We start from the raw sequence: 16,900 nt of genomic DNA on the forward strand, positions 1-16,900 counted from the left end.
GGAAGGTGCTCCTCCCCTTACATGTGACCCTAACTTATCAGGTTTCTTCAGGACTGGCTGCAATGTCCTCCTCTGTGGTCTAGCAAGGCTGCTTCTCCCTTGGGATTGGGCGGGGGGAGGAGGAAGGTCAAAGAGCCAGCCATTGAGTTCATGTCAGAAATAGTCCCTGTTCCCCTTACTAGGGTACCACCTTGGATAATGAGCTACTATAGGCTACATCCTAGCAGGGCTCCTAGGTTATATCCATACATGGTCCTTGGTTGGAGATATAGTCTCATAGAAGACCCCTGTGCCCAGATATATTTGGTCCTTGTGGAACTTCTGTCCTCTCCAGGTCATACTAACTCTTTCTTCCATATGATTCCCTGTACTCTGTTAAAGGTTTTGTTATGAGTCTCAGCATCTGCTTTGATACACTGCTAGGTAGAGTCTTTCAGGGGCCCTCTGCGGTAGGCTTCTGTCCTATTACTTGTTTTTTCCTACTTCCGATGTCCATCCCATTTGTCTTTCTAAGTGAGGATTGATCATCTTACCCCAGGTCCTCTCTCTTGTTTATCTTCTTTATGTGTACAGATTTTAGTATGTTTATCCTATCTTATAGGTCTAGTATCCACTTATAAGTGAGTATATACCTTTGTGTGTCTTTCTGCTTCTGGGATACCTCATTCAGGATGCTCTTTTCTAGATCCCACCATTTGCCTGCAAATTTCATGATTTCCTTGTTTTTAATTGCTGAGTAGTATTCCATTGTGTAAAAGTACCACAATTTCTGTATCCATTCTTCCACTGATGGACATCTGGGTTGTTTCCAGGTTCTGGCCATTAGGAATAAAGCTGCTATAAACATAGTTGAGCAAATGTCCTTGTTGTATACTTGAGCATCTTTTGGATATATGCCTCGGAGTGGTATAGCTGGATCTTGAAGAAGGGCTATTCCTAATTGTCTGAGAAAGTGCCAGATTGATTTCCAAAGTCGTTGTACAAGTTTGCATTCCCACTAGCAATAGAGGAGGGTTCCCCTTTCTCTACAACCTCTCCAGCATGTGTTGTCACTTCAGTTTTTGATCTTAGCCATTCTGATGGGCGTAAGGTGAAATCTCAAGGTCATTTTGATTTCCATCTCTCTGATGGCTAAGGACGTTGAGCATCTCCTTAAATGTTTCTCTGCCATTCTATATTCCTCTACAGAGACATCTCTGTTTAGCTCCATACCCCAGTTTTTAATTGGATTGCTTGATTTATTGCTTTTTAACTTCTTTATTTCTTTTTATATTCTGGAAACCAGCCCTCTGTCAGATATAGGGTTGGTGAAGATCCTTTCCCGGTCTTTAGGCAGTTGTTTTGTTCTGAAAACAGTGTCCTTTGCTTTACAGAAGCTTTTCAGTTTCATGAGGTCCCATTTATTTTTTTTCTTTTATAAAAATTTTTTATTTAACTTTTATTAGTTACACTTTATTCATTTTGTATCCCCCCATAAGCCCCTCCCTCCTCCCCTCCTGAACCCACCCTCCCTTTTCTGCATGCATGCCCCTCCCCAAGTCCATTGATAGGGGAGGTCCCCCTCTCCTTCTTTCTGATCTTAGTCTATCAGTTCTCATCAGAAGTGGCTGCATTGTCATCTTCTGTGGCCTGGTAAGGCTGCTCCCACCTCAGGGGGAGGTGATCAAAGAGCAGGCCAATCAGATTATGTCAGAGGCAGTCCCTCTTCCCATTACTATGTAACCCACTTGGACACTGAACTGCCCTGGGCTGCATCTGTGCAGGGGTTCTAGGTTATCTCCATGAATAGTCCTTGGTTGGAGTATGAGTCTCTGGGTAGTTGCCTGTGCTCAAATTTCCTTGTTCTGTTGCTCTCCTTGTGGAGTTCCTGTCCTCTCCAGCTCTTGCTATTTCCCACTTCTTACATAAAATTCCATTCATTCTGCCTGACAGTTGGCCATCACCCTCAGCAACTGCTTTGATAGTCTGCAGGGCAGAGGCTTTCAGAGGCCCTCTGTGGCAGGTTCCGAGGTTGTTTCCTGTTTTCTTCTTCTGGCTTTCAGAGGCCCTCTGTAGCAGGTTCCTAGGTTGTTTCCTGTTTTCTTCCTCTTCTGATGTCCATCCTCTTTGCATTTTAGTTAGGGTCCTCTGTTTTGCTTAGTTTGTTTAGATGTACCGATTTTAGTGGGTTTATCCTATGTTGTATGTTTATATGAGTGAGTATATACCATGTGTGTCTTTTTGCTTCTGGGACAATTCACTCAGGATGATCCTTTCCAGGTCCTACCATTTACTTGCAAATTTCATGATTTCCTTATTTTTCATTGCTGAGTAATACTCCATTGTATACATGTACCACAATTTCTGCATCCATTCTTCAGTTGATGGGCATCTGGGCTGTTTCCAGCTTCTGGCTATTACAAATAAAGCTGCTACAAACATGGTTGAGCAAATGTCCTTATTGTGTACTTGAGCCTCTTTTGGATATATGCCTAGGAGTGGTATGGCTGGATCTTGAGGAAGCGCTATTCTTAGTTGTCTGAGAAAGTGCCAGATTGATTTCCAGAGTGATTGTACAAGTTTACATTCCCACCAGCAGTGGAGAAGGTTCCCCTTGCTCCACAACCTCTCCAGCATGTGTTGTCACTTGAGGTTTTGATCTTGGTCATTGTGATGGGTGTAAGGTGAAATCTCAGGGTTGTTTTGATTTGCATTTCCCAGATGGCTAATGAGGTTGAGCATTTCTTTAAATGCTTCTCTGCCATTCTATATTCCTCTACAGAGAGTTCTCTGTTTAGGTGTGTTCCCCATTTTTTAAGTGGATTACTTGGTTTGCTGCTTTTCAGCTTCTTTAGTTCTTTATATATACTGGATATTAGTCCTCTGTCAGATAAAGGGTTGGTGAAGATTCTTTCCCAATCTGTAGGCAGTCACTTTGTTTTAATGACGGTGTCCTTTGCTTTACAGAAGCTTTTCAGTTTCATGAGGTCCCATTTATTGATTGTTGCTCTTAGAGCCTGTGCTGTTGGTACTCTGTTGAGGAAGTTGTCTCCTATGCCAATGAGTTCTAGGTTATTCCCCACTTTTTTTTTTTTTTAGTCCATTTAATGTGTGTGGTTTTATGTTGAGGTCTTTGATCCATTTGGACTTTAGTTTTGTGCAGGGTGATAAGTATGGATCTATTTGCATTTTTCTACATGTAGACATCCAGTTGGACCAGCACCATTTGTTGAAGATGCTATCTTTTTTCCATTGTATGGTTTTGGCATCTTTGTCAAAAATCAGGTGTCCATAAGTGTGTGGGTTTATTTCTGGGTCCTCTGTTCAGTTCCATTGATCCACCATTCTGTTTCTATGCCAGTACCATGCAGTTTTTATTACTGTTGCTCTATAGTACAGCTTGAGATCAGGGATGGAGATACCTCCAGAAGATCTTTTATTGTAGAGGATTGTTTTAGCAATTCTGGGTTTCTTGTTATTCCATATGAAGTTGAGAATTTTTCTTTCCAGATCTGTAAAGAATTGTGTTGGCAATTTGATGGGAATTGCATTAAATCTGTAGATTGCTTTGGTATGATTGCCATTTTTACTATGTTAATCCTGCCAAGCCATGAGCATGGGAGATCTTTCCATCTTCTCATATCTTCTACTACTTCTTTCTTCAGAGACTTGAAATTTTTTTCATACAAATCTTTGACTTGCTTGGTTAGGGTTACACTAAGGTACTTTATGTCATTTTTTGGCTATTGTGAAGGGTGTTGTTTCCCTAATTTCTTTCTCAGCCCTTTTGTCTTTTGTATACAGGAGGGCTACTGATTTTTTTGAGTTAATTATGTATCCGGCCATTTTGCTGAAGGTGTTTATCAGCTTAGGAGTTCCCTGGTAGAGTTTTTGGGGTCACTCATGTATGCTATCATATCATCTACAAATAGTGATAATTTGACTTCTTCCTTTCCTATCTGTATCCCCTTGATCTCCTTCAACTGTCTTATTGCTCTAGCAAGGACTTCCAGCACTATGTTGAAGAGATATGGAGAGAGTGGGCAGCCTTGTCTTGTCCCTGATTTCAGTGGGATTGCTTTAAGTTTCTCTCCATTCAGTTTGATGTTGGCTATATGCTTGCTGTATATTGCCTTTACTATGTTTATATATGTGCCTTTTATCCCTGATCTCTCCAATATTTTACACATGAATGGATGTTGGATTTTGTCAAATGCTTTTTCAGCATCTAGGGAGATTAACATGTGTTTTTTTTTCTTTCAGTTTGTTAATATGGTGGATCACATTGAGGGATTTCCATATATTGAACCACCCCTGCATACCTGGGATGAAGCCTACTTGGTCATAGTGGATATCTGATGTGTTCTTGTATTCAGTTTGCAAGTATTTTGTTAAGTATTTTTGCATCAATGTTCATAACGGCGATTGACCTGAAATTCTCTTTCTTAGTTGAGTCTTTGTGAGGTTTAGGTACCAAGGTGACTGTGGCTTCATAGAATGAGTTTGGTAGTGTTCCTTCTGTTTCTATTTTGTGGAATAGTTTGAAGAGAATTTGAGTTAGCTCTTCTTTGAAGGTCTGGTAGAATTCTTCACTGAAGCCATCTGGTCCTGGGATTTTTTTTGGATGGAAGACTTTTGATGACCGCTTCTATTTCTTTGGGGGATATAGGACTATTTAGTTGATTTACCTGGTCCTGATTCAGCTTTGGTAAGTCAAATCGATCAAGAAAATTGTCCATTTCATTTAGATTTTCAAATTTTGTGCCATATAGACTTTTGAAGTACGTCCTAATGATTGTTTGGATTTCCTCAGTATCTGTAGTTACATCCCCGTTTTCATTTCTGATTTTGTTGATTTGGGTGGTGTCTCTCTGCCTTTTAGTTAGCTTGGCTAAGGGTTTGTCGATCTTGTTGATTTTCTCAAAGAACCAGCTCTTGGTTTCATTGATTCTTTGAATTGTTTTATTTGTTTCTAATTGATTGATTTCAGCCCTGAGTTTGATTATTTCCAGCCGTCTACTCCTTTTTGGTGTGTCTGCTTCTTCTTTTTCTAGGGTTTTTAAGTGAGCCATTAAGTTGCTTGAATGAGCTGTCTCGAATTTTTCTTGAAGGCACTTAGTGTTATGAACTTTCCTCTTAGCACTGCTTTCATTGTGTCCCACAAGTTTGGGTATGTTGTGTCTTCATTTTCATTGAGTTCTAGGAAGACTTTAATTTCTTTCTTTATTTCTTCCCTGACCCAGCTGTCATTTAGTAACAAGTTGTTCAGTTTCCATGTGTGTGTAGGCTTTTTGCTATATCTGTTGTTGTTGAGGTCCAGCTTTATTCCATGGTGATCAGACAAGATACAAGGGATTTCAATCTTTTTGTATTTGTTGAGGCTTGCTTTGTGACCAACTATATGGTCTATTTTGGAGAAGGTTCCATGAGGTGCTGAGAAGAAGGTAAATTCTTTTGTGTTTGGGTGTAAAGTTCTGTAAATGTCTGTTAGGTCCATTTGATTCATGACCTCTGTTAGAGACATTGTTTCTTTGTTTAATTTCTGTTTTGTTGACCTGTCCTTTGTTGAGAGTGGGGTGTTGAAGTCTCCCACTATTAACGTGTGGGGATCTATATGTTGTTTAAATTTTATCAATGTTTCTTTAACAAATGTGGGTGCTCTGGTATTTGGGGCATAGATGTTCAGGATTGTAATATCTTCCTGGTGGAATTTTCCCTTGATGAGTATGGAGTGTCCTTCCCCATCTCTTTTTATCAATTTTGGTTGAAAGTCTATTTTGTCAGATATTAGAATGGCTACTCCTGCTTGCTTCTTGGGTCCATTTGCTTGGAAAGTCATCCTCCAACCCTTTACCCTCAGGTAATGTCTATCTTTGTGCCTTAGGTGTGTTTCTTGTATGCAACAGATTGCTGGGTTTTGTTTATGTATCCATTCTGTTAATGTGTGTCTTTTTACTGGAGAGTTGAGTCCATTGATGTTGAGAGACATTAATGACCAGTGGCTGTTAGATCCTTTGATTTTGACGTTGGCTGTGGTCATAAGGTTATATGCTTGGTTGCTTTTTGTTTTACTGTAGTAGTAGCTTTAATTATTTCCTGTGTTTTCTTGAAAGAAGCTAATTTTCTTGGGTTGTATTTTCCCTTCCAGTGTCTTCTGTAATGCTGGATTTGTGTGTAGGTATTGTTGAAATTTGTTTTTGTCATTGAATATCTTGTTTTCTCCATCTATGAGGACTGAGAGTTTTGCAGGGTATAGTAGCCTGGGCTGACATCTGTGTTCTCTTAGGGTCTGCATGATATCTGTCCAGGCCCTTCTGGCTTTCATAGTCTCTGTTGAAAAGTCAGGTGTGATTCTAATGGGTTTGCCATTATACGTTACTTGGCATTTTCCCCTTGCAGCTTTTAGTATTTTTTCTTTGTTCTGTATACTTACTGTTTTGATTATTATGTGGTGGGAGGATTTTCTTTTCTGGTCAAATTTTTTGGGTGTTCTGTAAGTCTCTTGTATTCTTATTGGCCTCTCCTTTAAGTTGGGGAAATTTTCTTCAATGATTTTGTTGAAAATATTTTCTGGGCCTTGGAGAAGGGAGTCTTCTTTTTCCTCTATACCTATTATTCTTAGGTTTTGTCTTTTCATATTGTCTTGGATTTCTTGGATGTTCTGTGTCAAGAATTTTTTGGATTTAACGTTTTCTTTGACAGATACATTGATTTCTTCCATTGGATCTTCCACACCTGAGATTCTTTCTTCCATCTCTTGTAGTCTATTGGTTATGCTAACCTCTGTAGTTCCTGTTTTTTTCCCTAAGTTCTTTCCCTCTGCAATTTCCTCTATTTGTGTTTTCTTTAATTTTTCCAATTCTACCTTCAGATCTTGAGCCATTTTGTTGATTTCCTTCACCTGCCTGACTGTATTTTCCTGTTTTTCCATCACTTCTTTCAGCTGTTTGTTTGAACCAACCTCTGTTTCTTTTATTTCATTCAGTGCTTTAAGCATTTCCTTTCTAAAGGCCACAAACTGTTTGGCTGCACTTCCTCTATTTCTTTACGGATGGCAATATTCTGTTTGAGTTTATCTTCCTCTATGTCTTTACGTATCTTATTTGTTTCTTCTGTTATCATCTTCATGAGCATAGTTGTTAGGTCATCTTCTTGGATTTTAGTTATGCTGAGGTGTCCAGGGCTACTTGTCCCTGGGTAACTGGGTTCTGGAAATGCCATATTGCTCTGTCTTTTGTTGCTTGAGCTTTTACGCTGGCCTCTACCCATTGGACTATCTTAGGTGTTTGGGGTTAGTTTCTAGTGGTTCCTGGGGATCCTGTGGTGGAGAGAATCCCCTTGGCAGCAAGCTGTTTTTTCTTGAAGGAAGTCTTCTCTGCTTTTTGGGTATAGCCCCTGGATGGCTGGCGTTTTTTCATGAGTTGCTGCTGCTCACCTCAGGGATAGAGACCTGAGTGGTAACTGTGCTCTTTGTTATTTGAGAGGGTTCTCCTCTCATCCAGGGACGTCCTAAGACAGCTGCCCTGTTTCTGGGTTTCTTGCTGTAAATTTAATGATCAGCTGCTGTGACACAGTTGGGCATCTGGCGCGCAGCAACTGTTTGTGCCTGTGTCTGGATCACAGCTCAGTGATGGCAGCTGGGCCCTGCTGGTCTGTGAGACTTTTTCCAGGGAAGGACTGGGTGATTTAAGTCTGTACAGTTTCCTTCCTTCTCTGTGGATTCTCTGGAGACAAGGATTCCCAGTCTCTTTTTTGCCCTGGGGTGTACTGCTCAGTCTCCGACAGCTAGCTGGCATACAGAAACTACCTGTGTCTGCCTTTCTGGCCTTTGGGAGCCTGGGCGTCTGCTTAAACTGGGTAATTTTCCTGAGACCTTTTCGGGATGGGGGTGTCGGCTGAGTGCTCTGAGATCAGACCAGCCATTTCCCTCCCTGTGGGTTTGCACCGACAGTGAGACTCAGTCTCTGATGCTCTGGGGCCCACAGTTCTAGCTGAGGCAGGGAATCAGGCGAGCAGGCAGGGCTCTGTGCCAGAGCCTGGGTCCCTGGCTCTGGCTCTGGGCTGGCTCCAGGCTGGCTCATGGGGTGCCCAGGGAACCCGAGTCTTTTCCAAGGGATATCTGGGTGACCCAAGGTCGGTCCCAATCATTTCCTGCACCGTGGGGTTATCTCTCGATTGAAAATTCCCGTCTCTGATAGTGTGGTGCGCATGGTTCAGTCTGGGAAAGTAACCAGAACACACTGGTGTGTGGCACTGGGCTGGGGCTGGTGACCAAGTGTCTGGCGGAACCATGATCTCTTCTGTGGTTTAGCCGGGTGAGTTAAAAGCTGATTGAATCCCCCACCGTGGGGTATCCTCTCACCTGGGAAACACAATCGCCTGTGTTTTATGGCCTAGAGTTCTGATTGCTGGTCACTGTGCCGATCCTGCTGTGCTGCTGGTCAGAATGAGAGTCCTCCCGGTGCCACCATCTTGCCCCGCCAATCGAGGTCCCATTTATTGATTGTTGCTCTTAGAGCCTGTACTGTTGGTATGTTCTGTTCAGGAAGTTGTCTCCTATGCCAATGACTTCTAGGCTCTTCCCCAATTTTTCTTCTAACTGATTTAATGTATCTGGTTTTATGTTGATGTCTTTGATCCACTTGGACTTTAATTTTGTGCAGGGTGATAAATATGAATCTATTTTCATTTTTCTGCATGTAGACATCCAGCACCATTTGTTGAAGCTGCTGTCTTATTTTTTTCATTGAATGGTTTTGGTATCTTTGTCAAAAATCCAGTATCCATAGGTGTGTGGGTTTATTTCTGGGTCTTCTATTTGGTTCCATTGATCCTCCTTTCTGTTTCTATGCCAGAACCGCACAGATTTTTTTACTATTGCTCTGTATTACAGCTTGAGAACAGGGATGGAGATACCTCCAGACGATCTGTTGTTGTACTGGATCGTTTTGGAAATTCTAGGGTTTTTGTTTCTCCATATGATGTTGAGAATTTTTCTTTCATGCTGTTGGTATTTCGATGGGAATTACATTGAATCTGCAGATTGCTTTTGGCAGGATGGCCATTTTCACTATGTTAATCCTGCCAATCCATGAGCACGGGAGATCTTTCCGTCTTCTGATATGAGTTTTTTGTTGTTGTTGTTGTTTTGTTAGTTGCATGAGGATATTCCCACACACTTGTTAATAGAATCTTCTTGGAAACACCAAACAGCTACAGTAAAGGTCCTGAAATACTTTGGCCCCAAGTGTGTCAGAAACTGGCTGGATTTATAGCTCTGCTCAGAGAGCTCTCTGCCTCTGCACTAGAACCAGCCTTCGCAAGGCTCTCAGACAGACAGTGAATATGGGACTGGGCTTTGCACTCTTGCCAAACATTCTCTCTCACAAGAAAGCCAGAGGCCATGCACATATGGAAGCTCTGGAAACACCAGATATGTACCACTGGCAGCTTCCTTCCTTACATTTTTCTGGTTTCAGTATATACCTCTCCAGGTTTAAAACCATGTTTTTTATCATATTCCCAGCCTGGAAAAATCAAAACCCCAAACTTGATATTAAATTAAAAACTACAGTGAATGCAAGACTAACATTGAGATATGTCCAGTTAGAAGTTTATATGTTCACTTCCTCAGAAAGGCTAGAAACTTCTAGGTTTTGTTCACTGACCATCGCTCTGAGATTCAGGGTAATTGATTTTTGGTTGTTCTATAAATGGGCATAAAAGTTAGTTGCCCATCCCGAAAGGATTTCATGAGTGTGTAAAGAATTTAATTTCTGTGAACATGAGATTTTACATTTTAGGTATCTTAGAGAACCAGCTTTCAAAGGTGTTTGAGAAAGTGGCTAGAATTTATTATTTATAGGAAGCAAACTCTTAGAATTCAGAATGCCTCTCTGGGTCCCCTGCTGATGAGAAAAAAGACCCACTGTATGGACATGGCTTTTCTGTGCCTTTAGTTCTGTGCACCACTATAAGCATGTTGCCTTAACTTCCTGGGCTGAAGATTTGTTGGATATGATGAAGTCACATTGACTGGGCTCTGAGGACCTCCTTGCATTTAATGTTTCTTAGTCTAATGAGGAGACCTAATTGTTAATGCATCGCTAATTCTTCAAGATGGTGACCATCTCTAGCTTGCCATGGAACCCTGGTCTTCTATTAGTGCCAGAACTCCAAAAGTGCTACCCAGGCCAGATATCAAAGATATGTTTGAAAAGGAGGCACTGGAAGAATAGGGTGTGATTATTTGGCACATGTAGAGGTTGACTTCAGCCGCAACCCACCCCCCATGTTTTTTTTTCATAACAGATGGAGTGTGGTCTTCATTGACTCTCTTACTATCCTTAAATAACCCATTCTTTGCCTGATAAAACTACTAGCTGAACCCTAATAATCTAAGAGCATCTTAGGAATCTACCGTTCTAGTTTGTGCCACAGAGAGAAAAGCAGAAGGCATAGAGGCATTCTTGTTACAGAGAGAGGAACTTACTGGGGATGTTTCTGCGAGATCCTAGTACACTCTTATATGTCTTATCACGCCACGATTCCTCCATCACTGATTCAACAAGCAACTGGATAGAACAAGACAGAACACGGAAGTGATCCTAGGTCACAGTGGTTCAAAGGACATATCTGCACAGACGCCTACCTACCAGATCTGTCCTGGCTCTTTGGGTATCTGATACCTTGCTCATCCTTGCCATGTGTCTTCTGCTTGCTTTCCACTCCAGATTTATTGGTTTACTGTGGAGTTTGGGCTCTGCAAGGAAGGGGATTCTATAAAGGCATATGGCGCTGGGCTCCTGTCATCCTTTGGAGAGTTACAGGTACGAGTCTCACAAAAACCAAGCATGAAGAATTAAAAGCAGGGGTTTGGAGGATAACTCTCATCCTCCTGGCTTTCTCAAGTGCTATTAGTAGAAAATTGGAGGTGCACTTCCTCAGGCAATTGGTACCTTAGCAGCTATAATTTGATCCCAAATCTGTTGTTAGAGAGAGAAGTTCAAGTGCAATTCTGCAGGGCTGAGTGAAGGAGAGGCCTCCTGAGCCCAAGGCTGACTTAGAGACTACAACTTTGTAAGCATGCAAACATATGCCAAAAATTATATCGGCTCTCACAATGTCTATTGTACTCCCTGTTAGAAAGTGTTTGAAGCAAATTGTTACCTTCTAGCTAACTGTAGGTTTTAGATGATCTGGGAAGAGGTGACTCTAGTCCAGGCTATGTAACTTGGCTTTCTGCATTTGCATTGAAGTAGGAAAACAGTGAGATGAGAGAAGCTTTGCAAATGGGATACAGGAGGTAGCAAGGCCCTCACTTAACTGAAAACTTTTCGCTGGTCTATGCAGTACTGTTTGTCAGACAAGCCAAAGATCCTGCCCCTGGAGCTAGAGAAGACAGCCTGCCAGGAATACACCGTCACAGAGTTCCAGCCCCTGTACTACGTGGCGGAGAGTTTCAACGATGCCAAGGAGAAAGTGAGGTGAGAAAACCACCAAAGAGGGTCCCTGGCTCTCTGGCTCTTCCGGGTCAGGCGGGCAATGCTGTCTGGACCCCAGTGTCTACACCCGGATCAGGCGGGACTTTTACCTGGACCCCAGTGTCCACAGCAACTGTGCACAGCAGATGGTGTCTCTGCCCCTCAGCTCTCCACAGGCATCCTTTCCACTTTTTGGGAGGTTGGACCTAATGACCCCTACAGAAAACCCTGCTACCTGATCATCACAGACACAAACTGACAGGGAAGGAACCCAGACAGCCTGAATTGGGAACTTTGGATGCAGCTCTTGCTAAACCTGCGGTGACTTACAGTCAGTCCTGATAACTGTCATTTTCAATACAGTAGCTTCCATCATAGGCTAACCTAGAAATAGTATCTGAGATGTCTGTGGAGTGTATTGTTAATTATATAGATCGATGTCCCTTATAAAGGCCCTCCTGGGGGATTCCTCCAGAATCAGGAGTCATGCATAGGGAAGGCAAGAAAGCACCCGGATCAGAATCAGGCAGCTTGTTAGTAACAGCATCACCTAATTTTTAGGGCTTTTGTAAATGGTAACTTAGGAATGGTATTTTTAATGAGTAGAGCAGTTAGAATTTAATGTGGTCCTCCTTTCATACCAGACACCTAATCTATGCTGCTTTCACTGTCACTACAAGGTGTCATTCAACTGTCCAGAGCTTCCTCAGATGACTTCATTTAGCTGTATTCCACATCTCAGCCCCAGCTTCTGAACCTCCGCTCTAGGAAGTTTTAGGGTTCACAGCAAAGTAAAAGCCACTCAGAACTCTTTCAGAGTAGCCTCTCTCTAAATGGTGTCATTCACCTGGACTCTTGGTTTTGGTTTCAGGGCTTTTGCCGCCACTATCCCACGGCCCTTCTCAGTTCGCTATGACCCTTACACTCAGAGGGTTGAGGTCCTGGACAACACTCAGCAGCTGAAGATTTTGGCTGACTCCATCAATAGTAAGTGGCTCACACCCACTGGAAGCACTATCCATTCCCAAACTCATCTACTGCTGCTGCCCTTTTGCCCTTTCTTGAAAGTAGACAGTGCAATTATTACTCTTGAGACATTGCTGGATTACCCTGTTCACACCTGGTTCTCTATAGCCACTGAAATTACCCTCTAGCAGCACGAATCAACCTCTGTTCCCTGCGCTCTCTCCTGGCTTTTGCTGCGGCTTTCCTTTCTGTTTCAAATGCCCATGTGAGGTGTCCAAAGCCAGTTGTGTAGACATCTGTTTTTGTACGGGGAGACTGGCTTGTATGGTCTTCCTATGTCATTACATATTTACAGATTTCTCTGTGTGTCTCTCTGTCTCTCTGTCTCTGTCTCTGTCTCTGTCTCTCTCTCTCTCTGTGTGTATGTGTGTGTGTGTGAAAGGATTCTGTAAATGTTGTTTTTATTTCCTCAGATAAGGAGATGAGATGAGAGCCATTCTCCCATCCAAGTACTAGTCTCCCATCCAAGTACTAACCAGGCCCGACCCTGCTTAGCTTCTGAGATCAGACGAGATCGGGCACGTTCAGGGTGGTATGGCCGTAGACGAGAGCCATTCTCAAGCCTTCTAACTCTGAACTCTTGCTGGCTGGTTCAACTCAGCTCTTCTGGCCTAAACTGAATATCTCTCCAAGCTATCTGATTCAAACTGGCTTCTCTTGGCTTTTGACTGAATTGCTCTGCCTGGCCTCAAACTAATTCTGGTAGTATGTTTTAATTTTCTGGCTTCTTCTCATTCTCTGGCTCATTCAGTCTTCACCTGTGTCTACTTTGTTCTCTCTGAAAAAATGTCTCTGTAAAACTCCCAGTAAGAAACTCTCAGCAAAAACCTCTCTCTCTTTGCATTGCTCTTAAGTAGCATCTCTTTATGTCCTGTTCTCATGAGAGTTGGGTATATCCTATCTCTGACTCATCCTGTCAAATCTTGCTCTTATTACTTTGTCACTTTCAAACATGGCTGCTTCTTTCTATAAACTAACTTTGCTGTCATTGTTAGGGATTAAAGATATGTGCTTTGAGTGTGCCTGCATTCTACCCGGATCACATAGACCTAGAAGGTCTTTGACAGTGAGCCCTTACTGAGGCAGCCATGTTGCTAGATTCCTCATTGTATTATTTTAAATTTATTTGCTTTCTGTGTCCTTAATTGGACCTGAGCTGAGCTCAATATTAGGTTCTTTGTTAAGTTCCTAGAACCTTTAGGTCATGCTTGCTACATTGCTACATTCACACAGAAAATGTGTGTTCACACTTGAGTGGGTAGCAAAGGTAACACATCAGGAAGAGTAAATACATTGTGAGAATATTCAATCTCTAAAGACAATGAGTAGATAGTTGGGAAAAAAACTATCTTTCTCAAGACTAGAAGATTCACAAATTTCAATGTTTTATTCTTTGGTTTTTCAAACAAACAAAAAAATAAAGAGAAGTAACCACCCGATTCCTGGAATAGAACTATTACGAATTTGGTAAATCATAAAAGCCGTCTAAAGACTCTATTTTAATTAATACATTTAATTGGTATGACAATCTACTTTCTCTCATAAGACATAGTATTTTTCAGTTAATGATAAATTGCTAAGGAACTCTCTATAGACAAGAAAACTCATGTGTTATGCTCAATGTAGCAAGCATGACCTAAAGATTATTCTTCTTCACCTGCAAATATCTCAGTGTCTAAGCTCTGTCTTCATGCTCTAACGTGATAGATTGTAAAGTAAAGCAATTTAAGAGGGCTCTATCTGAATTTTTTTGAGACCAGAGGTATTTCCAGTTTTTGAGTGTTCAGATTTGGGGATATTTACACTGAAATTAAAACATAATTTTTTTCCCTATGCTGAAGATTAGCAGTTTTCCAAAACTCTTAAATGATCTAAAAATCTATAAACTTTTGAATGGTAATTGTACTCAGACTTTTATATTCCCTTATGAAAATAAAATTTCTTTCTACACTGATTTTCCCAATAAATATTGTATATGTGTCTTATATTATATACTTAAGAGCTTTCAAATGAATGGGTGAGAATGACTGCAAGGAAGACTAAAAGTTTTCTATAATTAAATCATGTTTCTATAGGAGCAGAAAATTTTGTATGTATCATCAAAACACTGCAGTTCTTAATTTATAATAGTCTCATATATAAACCCAGCTGTTTCAGGCAGAGTGTGTGGGTGTCATGGGGCATGATGGCTGGCAAAGTGTGCATCTTGTGTGTCCAGAACCAAGGCTTCAGTGCACTGGCATCACATGACACAGGCAAGCCCTGCCAAAACCACCTTGGTTCATTATGCATCCAATTTTCATTTAGTTTTTCATTGTTGGGTATTCAAAAGCCTTTTATGATTACCAAAGTCAATTACAACACTCAATTACATAAACATGGGTCTGAAAGTCTAACAATCTAGGCTGGGTTTCTTGTGTAAACTTTGGTGTGTATCAGAACCTTTGGAGAGCTGCCTTAGTCATTCTTTTATTGCTGTGAAGAGACACTATGACCACAAAAACTTTAATAAAGAAAAACAGTTATTTGGCTTTGGCTTTCAGTTTCAGAAGCTTGGTCCATTATCAGTATGCCAGGAAGCATGGTGGCACACAGGCAGACATGGTGCTGGAGAGGTAGCTGAGAGTTCTATGTCCAGATCTACAGGCAACATGAAGAGAAAAAGCCAGTGGGCCTGGCTTGGGCTTATGAAACCCCAAAATGACACATTTCCTCCTACAAGGCCACACCTCTTAATCTTTCTCAAGTACCTCTACTCACTAATGACCATACATCCAATTATTCCAGCCTATGGGGGCATTGCTATTAAAATCACCACAAGAGCTGAAAAAAAATGTAGTCCTGAATTAGGGTCTCAAACTAAATTTACTAAATTTGTTCAGACACTTGGAATCTCAGGTGATTCCAACATGGAAGAATTAAATGAACTCCACTCTTTTATGCTTAACAGTTTAGTGTCTTGAAGCTTTAATGGATAGCTATGTCATAAAGAGCCTACAGACCTAGGCATTTGCTTGGAAAATCCATTGCTTAGAAAAAGCCCTTAAGTTCCAGGAAACAGCTTGTAAAAGGAGGAATCAAATTATATAGGCAACCCTAGCACTCACCACACACATTAGAACTGGACTAGGGTTGTCTCCATAATTAGGTTTAAAGTATACATCCCAGTGATCCTATTGGGCTTTGCATTTATTAATGAGTGTCTCATCTTTGTGTTGTTCCCCTTTGTAGGTGAGGTTGGAATTCTTTGCAACGCCCTTCAGAAGATAAAGTCATAAAGAGAAAATGGCGTCACGGCAGAGTTTGGGAGGCCAACCAACAATCTGCTGATGGAGATATAATAACTGCTTCTTTTCTTTGAAGACAAAAACCCTAATTTGAAATGTCAGCTTTCATTACTTTTGCTAACAAAGTGGGGCAGCACCAAATAAATCAAAATTCTCTGAAGTAAAAGTATATTAACCTCCCCCTGCCCCTAGTGGTAGATCTTTCAGAGTTTTGTTTGATTTAGACATCTTATACCTTCAGTTTAGTTAAAATGTAATTTCTTGCCTCTCATCAACACTAATCAATTTTATGGCCTCTATCATTCAGGCTTCATTGACTTGTTTTCACTTTACACATAGCACTGATATAATATATATGGCTAAGTTTAAAACATAAGGTTGTCATCAGGGATGAATCGCTCAGTTCAGCACAGATTTTAATCTGCCAAGCTTCACTTCTATATTCAGTCATTATGGCTCTGCGAACTGCTTTCCTGCCCTGACTATGTACATCTCCTACAGTTTGAGACTCTATCAAGATAGTTACAAGGAATAAAGTTTTAGAGCATTATATAAAACACTCTGCGTGGTTTATTATACACCTTTCATACTCTTGGGAGATACAGACCTGCCCACCTGATCTCACAACTTCTGACATTTCTGTGTTGTTTTTAAAGTATGTTTGAGAAATATTTTTTGAAGGTACTTGTGATTCACCAGATATTATCTAAAGCCAGATATTAATTAAATACTGGGAAAATAGCTGGATCCATTTAAAAATAGCAAATCCACTAGAAAAGTGAGAATTGTGCTTATGTTGGAGAAAATATTAATGTCATAAAACTGTAAAGTTTCAAATGCTTCTTTGAGTAAAATATTTCTCTTACTGCTTTAGAAATCCATTAGCTGGAAAATCCTGTGCCATAAATGAGAGGCTCAGTGGCCCAGCCTGCTGCATAGATCATTGTGGTAATTGAAGTCAGTTGTGGGGAGTCAACAGGCTTTGGTTTTTGTTGGTTATGAATTTTACGTGAAGACATGTAACATATGAGATGCAATGGTGAGATGTCATGTCTTTAATGGTGTGATTTAAAATTCTTACATGCTTCACAATTGACTGTTAAACATTTAAGTCTTAGGGGATTT

General features: G+C 41.0%; 1 protein-coding gene across 1 annotated transcript in view; it reads left to right on the top strand.

Annotated features, from left to right (window-relative positions):
• The window catches only part of Pah (phenylalanine hydroxylase), a 69,564-nt gene extending 53,232 nt beyond the window's left edge, over nucleotides 1-16,332 (top strand). The window contains exons 10-13 of the mRNA XM_060377860.1: nucleotides 10,713-10,808; nucleotides 11,332-11,465; nucleotides 12,334-12,449; nucleotides 15,720-16,332. Coding sequence (XP_060233843.1) covers nucleotides 10,713-10,808; nucleotides 11,332-11,465; nucleotides 12,334-12,449; nucleotides 15,720-15,766 — 393 coding nt within the window. The 3' untranslated portion in view covers nucleotides 15,767-16,332. The remainder of the gene's footprint in view (nucleotides 1-10,712; nucleotides 10,809-11,331; nucleotides 11,466-12,333; nucleotides 12,450-15,719) is intronic.
• Nucleotides 16,333-16,900: the final 568 nt, after the last annotated feature.

The sequence above is a fragment of the Meriones unguiculatus genome, chromosome 2 (assembly GCF_030254825.1).
Source record: "Meriones unguiculatus strain TT.TT164.6M chromosome 2, Bangor_MerUng_6.1, whole genome shotgun sequence".
Classification (NCBI taxonomy): domain Eukaryota; kingdom Metazoa; phylum Chordata; class Mammalia; order Rodentia; family Muridae; genus Meriones; species Meriones unguiculatus.